Genomic DNA, 9,527 nt, shown 5'->3' on the forward strand with positions numbered 1-9,527 from the left:
AGTAACGTCTATTTTATTCCCTGTCACTGACATGGATTCCTGGGAGTTGGTATAAGGATGAAGAAAAGCCCGGGGCTCACATATCAGGGATTCCAATCACAATCTTATCATAATATCAATTCTCCTTTCATATCCTGTGCTTTATCCAAAGGTTTCTTTGGTATTTTCATTTGCTTCAAGTCTAGTTACATAAGCTCTATAAGCTCTATATTCCACTGACCCGTTTTGTTACAGCTAAAGGGCTGAGGGAAAAAATGATATAATTCAATGATCAACTACAGCCTATAATTGAAGATGTCTGGACTGAATCACTTTACTGCAAACCAATTTGTAACCTGAACAATCATCCTTTGCATGCTCAATGGGAAGACAGATATAAATATAAACAAATTATCCAGTATCAGCTACACATTATGATGTTGGATATTGTCCGATCCAGTAATTCATATAGAAGGCCAAAATACCTCTGATCTGATAGTCTGACTGATAATGCACATTGTGTCTCCTAACACACAGCTCCCTATAGTGCTCATTGATACATGGATGGACAGGAGAATGGATAGAAAACAACCCCCCCCCTCCCCACCGTATTGCTCTGCTCATGGTCTCCTTTAAGATTAAGGCAAAATAATTGGATTTTTCTCCTTTCTCTACTAAAGCTCAGTATGGTACACATTGCTGTCCATGTTTCCCACAATAATCACACTTCTATTATAAGTGAGACAAGAGAGTGTATATCTGATAAGAGCCCCCTTGCTATAGTCCCAGGAGACTCAATACACTACCCCCCCCATATGTAATAAAAGGCACTAAGTTTGCCCAGGAGCAGTAACCCACATAAACCGCTATAAGTGCTACTGCACTGCACAACAGCTAATCTCTAGTATCTATTCCACAATGCACACGTTTATTCTGCACCCCAGATTAAAAAATTACAATAATTATTATTACAGCACGATTGAAACATACAAACCCTTATGCGTTTCATGCCTGAATGGAACTAAAGTCAGTATGCAAACCGTTCAAGATCAATAAATAATAAATCAGAACATTAACTGATATTCCTCAATTCAGTAAAATTCATTGAACTTGTTGAGGAAAAATACCAACTCACAAGGGAACGACATTCATTACCATCCCCTGGGAAGCACAAGTCCCACCCTCCGGCACTGCTCCATATTGAGCCGCAATGTTCAGACAGATGCTTCAGGCTGTGGCAAGTTTTATTATACCTGCAGGCTTCCTTCCCATAGTCTGGAATGGTTTGTTTAATCAGTCTCTTTCAATACATTCCAGACTGATCTCTATGACACTGGGGCAGTGTATGTACCGGAGGGGTCCCAGTGCTGGGGGTGCAGTAAGAGCTCAGCATTGAGTATTCTTCATCTCAGTATAGACTTCTGCCCACAGATATGTCTAACATATGCCCATGCTTTTATCATTCATATAAAGGCCTATTATGATGATATATCATTTCCCATTGTAATAGATTGTGCTCAGTAAAGGAACACACAAATGATGGGATATTGTATCATTCAGTGCAGACAATCAGCAAAAAAGGCATTTCTTACTAATTAAAGTTCATTACTGCCTATTTTAGGCTGCCCGTGCCAGCTTGATGCCAGCCTGTGTCCCCATTGGCTTCTTCTAAATAGATTGTAACACTACAGGAGGGTATAGGACATGTTATGGTAAATGTGGCCAGAATGTCTAAGGAATGACTCCATTACAATCATAGGATTTAGGGAAAACAAAGCAAAAGGGGGTGAGGAAGGGGCAGTTATGTTTGTTTGGTGCAGCCCCTCCCCCTGCCATGGATATAAATAACACCCTGAATAGCTGCAGTGTGTAACCAGTATTTGGAGTCCAAATTGTGTTTCTTAAGGTGGCCATACACAGAGATCCGCTCGTTTGGCGATGTCGCCAAACGAGCGGATCTCTCCCCGATATGCCTTGAGGTGGGCAATATCGGGCTGATTCGAATGTGGGCCCTAGGGCCCAACGATCGGATCCTAACAAATTGTAACGGGCGGTCGGGTTGGCGAGACCACATCAATGAACAGATGCGGCCGCAATCCGACCGAAGCCCGTCGGGGGGCCCCACACACGGGCCAATAAGCTGCCGACTCGGTCTGTCGGCAGCTTTTATCGGCCCGTGTATGGCCACCTCACTAGCTCAGGGTGGAGTAAGGTGTAGTAATATTCCTCTAAATACTACCCACTGGAACCATTGCCCCTCTACCCTGAATACTGAACAGAAATGGCATCAGCCGCACCAATGGACTGACCAGATATTGGCACCAACTGTCAGGAGAAAAGGTGTCAACTACCTGCTCACATATCTGGAGGGGGGGGGGTGCACTGGTGTGAGTGGAATAAAAACAAGTTAGTGGTTACTATAGTAGAGTGTCATTTTATATTTTCCAAATAAATAGGATTTGTGTGGCTTAAGTCCATTATGGAGCAGAAATGGCACCTTTACCACTGATAGAGCTTTTGTAATTGACCATTAGTTTAACTGCCACCTGCATTAGTCATTTTATAGATCAACATCTCATTTAAGAAAATATTGCTGCAGGATTGCTCTAAATATGAAAATTCTTTTTGTTTCTCTGTTTTGCAGCTGTGTCCGCAGAGGGCCTGGCGATACAATCACACATTTGTGATAAGAAAGGGAACATAAAGGAAAATGGCACGTTACTCAGGTATTTTGGCTCATGGAGTGTGGGAATTGGCGCATATGCTATTGTGTGTGCTCATACACTTACTGAACCCTTTCCCAGCTTGTCAAGTAGCTCAATCATCCAGAGAATAGGGGCCTCTTTACAAGTGCAGGGGTGCGGTGCATTCAAGTAGAACTCCATTATGTTCACCCTATGGCTCTTCAGCTGCTGCTGAACTATAATGTACCACATGAGAATACTAAAGGACTTCGGGATCGGTAACAGTGATATATTTGTGTTACCAACATCCCCCATTCATCTTACCTACAGCTACTGCACTCTGGGGCTATAGTATGTCTGGGCCATTGGAATCCTCTATACCAGGGGTCCCCAAACTTTTTTTTTTATCTATCCATGAGCCACATTCAAACGTAAAAAAAAGTTGGGGAACAACACAAGCCTGAAAAAAGTTCCTGGGGTGCCAAATAAGGGCTGCGATTGGCTATTTGACAGCCCCTATGTGGAATTGCAGCCAACGGGTGGTTCTGTTTGGCAATTGACATGGTTTTTATGCAACTAAAGCATAAAAAAAGGTTTGTGAGCAACATGTTGGGGATCACTGCTCTATAGCAATCGTTTTCAGACTTTTTTGGTTTCCGCCTCCCCATCCTTTTAAGGACAAACATGTTCCTCTTAGCTTATAACAAGGTTACAGAGATAGGAAACCATTACTGTAACAGCTGTTCAGCCTCAGTTCCATGAATATGTCGGCCAGCAAATCTCATACTAATGGACCATTCACTATACGACTGTACAACTGACCTACTAGCACGTTCCACAAAGCACAAGTGAGTGTTCTAATCAAATATCCCATGTGCACAGACTGCTGCCCAACTTCTCCTTGTTAGTTGCAGAGACATTATTTGGAGAATGAAAGCAGAGGCCAATGGCAACTCTCTCACACTATGTCATGTGTTACTGCATTGAAAAGCTATTGTTCCACAGGCTGCAATAGAAGGGGCTAACTCAGGATATCCTCGGCTGACTGAATAGCTTCTGTATAATGCACTGACCTAATAACTGCATTCACTTTGGAGTCACGTGTAGATAGATACATCTCAACTGGGGCTGATTTGTCTGTCATACAAACAATGAGTAAGAAAATCCTTTTTTTTTTGGATCCTTAGGCTCATAACACATGGGGTGTATTTTCTGCCAGTGGAGAAGAACCTAAAAGTGGCCTTGCAGCCCAGAATTTGCATAATAATACTCTTTAATGGACAAGGAATGTTAAAATCACACAAGGGAGCCAAGTTGTTAGGAACCTCCAGCAATTCCTGTCCTGTTACCCTAGGCTGCCACTTTTTTCAAATATGCTCCAGCCCCGGGTACTGTTTGAGGGGTACTGTGTGCAATCTTCTTTCGCTTGTTTGGATTTCCCCAAGGCCACTACAGAGTTTTCACTGGAATTGCTGTACTGCTCATGCGCTAGAGAATCATTGAGGATTCCTTGTAGAACAAAGAAGATGGTGGTGATGGCTCCACAAGCTTGGAACCCTCCCACCCAGTGATTTAACTTTTCCATCTCCTTTTTTGATTGATTTGATTTCAGCCCGTGGATGTGAGGGAACGTGCAAGCGGAGTTAAGCTGCTGACTTGCAAACTATTGGCCTGTCCCAATGATACTTTATTGTGGTTTTCCTGTGAATTGTGCAGCCCAGCAACTTCTACACTTTTGGTGGCAGGACGTAGCTACAGGGGATACACTGAGAAGCCAACAGCAACTGTTTCAGATACAGCACAACTGCTATAAATGACCATATACAAGTGGGGAGATATAGTATACTGTATGTTATAGCACTGGAGTCAGTAAGATCTAAAGCTCAACCCCCCACTCAGCTTTGTGACCTGGGGAAAGTCATGAGATTTCAAGTTGCTCAAATGAGACTGTAAGCTCTGCTGCCCAGGGGCTTATTTTGGCTCAGCATCTTCAGGAACAGCACTGCATAGCATTAGTAGCACTACTGAAATAAACGCATGGAACAATGCCCCATTAACTAACTACTAATGACAAAGAAACATGGCTGGTGGTAGCATTTTACCCATAGAATTTCTTAATGGAATAAAGTAAAGGCTTACGGATGGAGTTAGTTGTATGTAGTGATAGCAGACTGACCTGCTAAGAGCAGAATCCCCAGGCCACACTTGCTTGTCATGTCCACATTGGGTTTGTGGCAGTTGCAGAGTCTGGACGGATGGGAGTCCCAGATGGAAGTGTGTGGGGCAGTGCTGAAATGAATAGATCTCACCGCTGGCTCCTCCTCCACCGGAGGCCGTGCCTTTGTCTTCCTCACAGGGGAATGTGCTTTCTTAGTTGGGGGTAGAGAAAAGTTTTGAGTCAGATCACCAGCCGGGTGTCAATAAACACTAAGATAATACAGACTCCTCTGCTAAATGATTGGAGACATGACTTGCCCCACATAACAGATGGCTCAGCCTGGGGCTGCTAAAGAATTTGCAGGACTTGTAGGAAGTAAAGGAGCTTTATCCTGAATAACTATGGACTTTCAGAAGTTTTTATATAGTTTTTTTGAAATGGTTCCCTCTCACCTGATTGAGGGCTACTTCAGAAGATATACTAGCATCGTTCTGTGGCATTTGATCTTCTGTAACATCCCATAGTTAGGGTTGCCACCTTTTCCGGAAATAAATATCGGCCTTCCTATATATTTATCTTTTTTTTCCCTATTTATAACATTGGGATCAGCCATCATTTTTACCTGCCAGGCTGGTAAAATACCAGCCAGATGTTTACCCAACCCATAGTATGGAAACTCCCACTCACATCTGCAAACACAAAATGCTCCCTGTGCAGAATAACCAGTGAAAATCATTTCTGATGAGCATTTATTAAAACCTAAGCAAAGGTAAAATCAGTTTATAATGCGACTGATGGAAATTCCCAGCCTGTAGACCATTGATATGATCAGAAGACCGGGTGAAACAGCTGAAAAACACATCAACCATTATGGTCTCTGGCTAACAGAACTCTGCCAACCCAAGTCCATATCTGAATGAGATACTTACCTAGGGGGCATTGGTTTGCCGATAAATTTCCAATGCAGTAAAGAAAGGTTGAATCAGGGAAGCAGTGTATGGCACCCTGACTTGACAATCCCACGTTGAATCCAAGATGTACATAAGCCACTAACATGCAATGTATCATGTCTGAGACCGCAACAAATAAAGAGGAGACTTGCTGCACTGCCTGGATGGCCCCCCGGGTTTCTTAACAAGATTTTCTGTAGAGAAGAGAATCTTCTAACAATGTCACTGGACTGTGCTATTGACCCATCTTGCTCTCTGTATCGCATCATGCACAGGGAGGGGGGCACGTCTTTCCCATTCACTGGTCAGTGGCTCAGCTAACATTCACTCACATGATTCCAGGTTGGAGAGGGTTAACAGCATTGTCACAACTATACTGGCACTTTTAATGACAAACCAGTAGCCTTTCTGGCCACAATTTAATCAGTCACATGTAAGTGTAGTGCCATTCTGTTCCACTGACAGAAACAACAAATATATCATGGATATTCATTTAAAGGACCAGTAACAGCAACAATTTTCCAAAAAAAATTGTTAGTATGCTACCAAAAAAAGACGCCAACACATATTAAACTTTAAAATTGTTAAGTCTTTATTAAGACATAAATTACCGAAACTCCGCTTGCGCTCCTCTTCAGAAACAACGACGATCCACCGTGCGGCACTCCATTTCTCCTCCCTGGCTATATCTGCTATAAAGAAGGCAGGGAGGAGAAATGGAGCGCCACATGATGGATCGCCGATTACCTAAAGAGGAGAGCAAGTGGAGTTTCAGGAAGTTATTTCTTAATAAAGACTTAGTGACTTTAAAGTTTAAAATGTGTTTGTGTCTTTTTTCGTAGCATACTAATTTTTTAAAACATTTTTTTTGCTGTTACTGGTCCTTTAATGTATTTACCACTAAACACTCTCCTTACACTTGTACTCCGCACCAGTGAGACTGCCCTGTATCTTCTGTTTCATTAAAGGGATTCTGTCATGATTTTTATAATGTAGTATTTATTTCTAAATTACACTGCAATATAAAATTATCATTCCTGAACCAATAAGTGTATTTTTTTTTAGTTGTAATATTGGTGTGTAGGCAGCCATCTCAGGCCATTTTGCCTGGTCATGTGCTTTCAGAAAGAGCCAGCACTTTAGGATGGAACAGCTTTCTGGTAGGTTGTTCTTTCTCCTACTCAATGTAAATGAATGTGTTGCGGTGGGACCTGGATTTTACTATTGAGTGCTGTTCTTATATCTACCAGGCAGCTGTTATCTTGAGTTAGGGAGCTGCTATCTGGTTATCTTCCTATTGTTCTGTTGTTAGGCTGCTGGGGGGGGGGGGTGGGAAGGGAGAGGGGGTGATATCACTCCAACTTGTAGTACAGCAGTAAAGAGTGACTGAAGTTTATTAGAGCACAAGTCACATGACTGGGGGCAGCTGGGAAACTGATGTCAAGCCCCATGTCAGATTTCAACATTAAATATAAAAAAATCGGTTTGCTCTTTTGAGAAATGGATTTCAGTGCAGAATTCTGCTGGAGCAGCACTATTTTGGAAAAAAACAACAAAAAAACATGTTTTCCCCATGACAGTATCCCTTTAAATGTGATTGGACCTATTTAAAGGGTAAATCCATTTGCTTTTGAGCAAAGTTGACATATGATTTGTGCCTTTAGCTCCAGTGCTTAGTGGATGTAATAAAGGCCTTAAAGGAAAAGCTACCAGTGTTCTACTCCCCACTGGGGACTGGCCAACAAGCAGCAGCTACTAGTGCAATTCTGTCGGAATAACATTAGCAGTGACCCTTATATATCAGTCTCATTGCATGTGGCACAATTTGCTTTTTGTTTATTGGGCTTATTCAATTGTAATGGACTGTGGGCTGGAGGCAGGTCTTTATGGCCCTTTCACAAGAAAAGAATCCCGTTTCCTTCGAGTTCATTAATACCAACACAACTGCTTCTTGCATTTGAAAACCTTTCTGGCCCCCTTGGTGCTGGAAATGCAGGATCCATTCACACACAAAGTAGCTGCTTCCAAACAGCTTTGCAATTCAAGCCCAGGAGCTGATTTCTCAGCCGGACGTTCAGCTATTGGTCGAGCTCTTTGCTGAACTCTGATTGGGCGGCACAGAGAAAATATAGCTGGGACCTGGGACAGAAGCTTATTGCTTATGTAGTAATGGTGAGATCAAACTAGTCTAGAGTCTCTCACACAGTCAAAAAAAAGAAATAAAAAGATTGGTTTTGCAGTGGCAACCTAACTATTATTATGTGATCTCAAGGCCAACTTTAATCAAAATAAAATGGTTTCATTTTCCAAGTGAGACAAGAAGTCTGTTTTATATAGAGGAACATTCCATAAATAGTTATTTTTACTTTTCTATTGAATAGGGGTACAGCAGGCTTTGAGCTCTGCCCATTCCAATGATACAGGGGCACTGCTTGGCTCTGACTTGTAGATACTCACACTCCTGACAATCAGTTAGCTATATATATATATATCAGATTTATCATTTCTACATGTCTATTTTATAAGGTCAGTTCATCTCTGTAGAACACCTGAGCTCAAATCTGCCCATCTATGTATCATTCCCATCTAATCCACAAAACCAGGCCTGTACATCACACAGCAAATCCAATAGTATTTACAAGTGTTCATTCATATACTTACTGCCACATCTTGATGAAATTGTGGGAGACTTGGGGGCCTTGAGTTCAGTTCCGGCCAGTCTATGTTTGCTTCGGTTTCCTGCTGCATCCCAAAAACTTAGTCTGTGATTAAAGTGAGCCAAGTGTGATGACAGTTTGACAAAATGAAGGCTGAAATGAGTTGCTCAGTCACCTTTGTTCATCACGTTGGCTCATGGCTGCACATGGACACACTAAAATGGACATACAGTAACACAAGAAGTTATTGATAGTTACAATTACATCAGGTTGAAAAAAGACCAAAGTCCATCAAGTTTAACCCCTCCAAATGAAACCCATTGATAAGAATGAAGTACAGTTACATCCCCTGATTTAAAGTTTTCCCTCATTTTACATTGTTGTTTTGTGGTCCCACCTATATATTATACATAATGCATTTTCCTGATTTTACACCAATTTCTTCAGAAAAAGGTAAAATGAGGGTTGTACTGTATATCTATGGATGCACCAAATTCACGATCGGGCTCAGAATTTGGCCTAATCGTAAGCACTTTTTTGCAGGATTTGGCTGAACTTAATTCAGACCCTTAGGGCGGCCATACACAGGGTGATGTCGCTTAATGAGCAGATCTCTCCCCGATATGCCAACATGGAAGTGGGCGATATTGTGCTGAGGCAATACGGGCGATTGGATCGTGGGACCACATCAACGAACAGATGCGGCCGCATTCGGAAGGGATTTTTTACCCTGCCCAATCTGCATCTGATATTGCGCTGATCGCCCACCTCAATGTGGGCATATCGGGCAGATATCAATCAGGATGCCAGTCGGATGGCCCCACACACAGGCCAATAAACTAACAACTCAGTCTGTCGGCAGCTTTTATCAGCCCGTGTATGGGGGGGCCTTTAAACTCCTGTGACATAAAGCACAACAACTTTTTGTAGATTTATTTGAATATGCAATTTAGGGTATGGATGTGGTTGGTATTTGGAAAATTCAATAGTAATATATCCAGTGTATTCCTAGGGATAACAAACATATTAATGCTATGGCTACTGCCACACAGCCAGCCTATCCACTGAGAGGCACAGAGTTGGGCTGGGTAGACACACA

General features: G+C 42.3%; 1 protein-coding gene across 1 annotated transcript in view; it reads right to left on the reverse strand.

The window, feature by feature from the left end:
• Positions 1-8,803, reverse strand: part of LOC108717200 — a 22,113-nt gene extending 13,310 nt beyond the window's left edge. Inside the window, exons 1-2 of the mRNA XM_018264055.2 lie at positions 8,433-8,803; positions 4,840-5,032 (exon numbers count right to left, since the gene is read on the reverse strand). Of these exons, the coding sequence (XP_018119544.2) occupies positions 4,840-5,032; positions 8,433-8,519 (280 nt within the window). The 5' untranslated portion in view covers positions 8,520-8,803. The remainder of the gene's footprint in view (positions 1-4,839; positions 5,033-8,432) is intronic.
• Between the last annotated feature and the right edge of the window lie 724 nt (positions 8,804-9,527).

Source organism: Xenopus laevis, chromosome 1L, assembly GCF_017654675.1.
Source record: "Xenopus laevis strain J_2021 chromosome 1L, Xenopus_laevis_v10.1, whole genome shotgun sequence".
Taxonomy (NCBI): Eukaryota; Metazoa; Chordata; class Amphibia; order Anura; family Pipidae; genus Xenopus; species Xenopus laevis.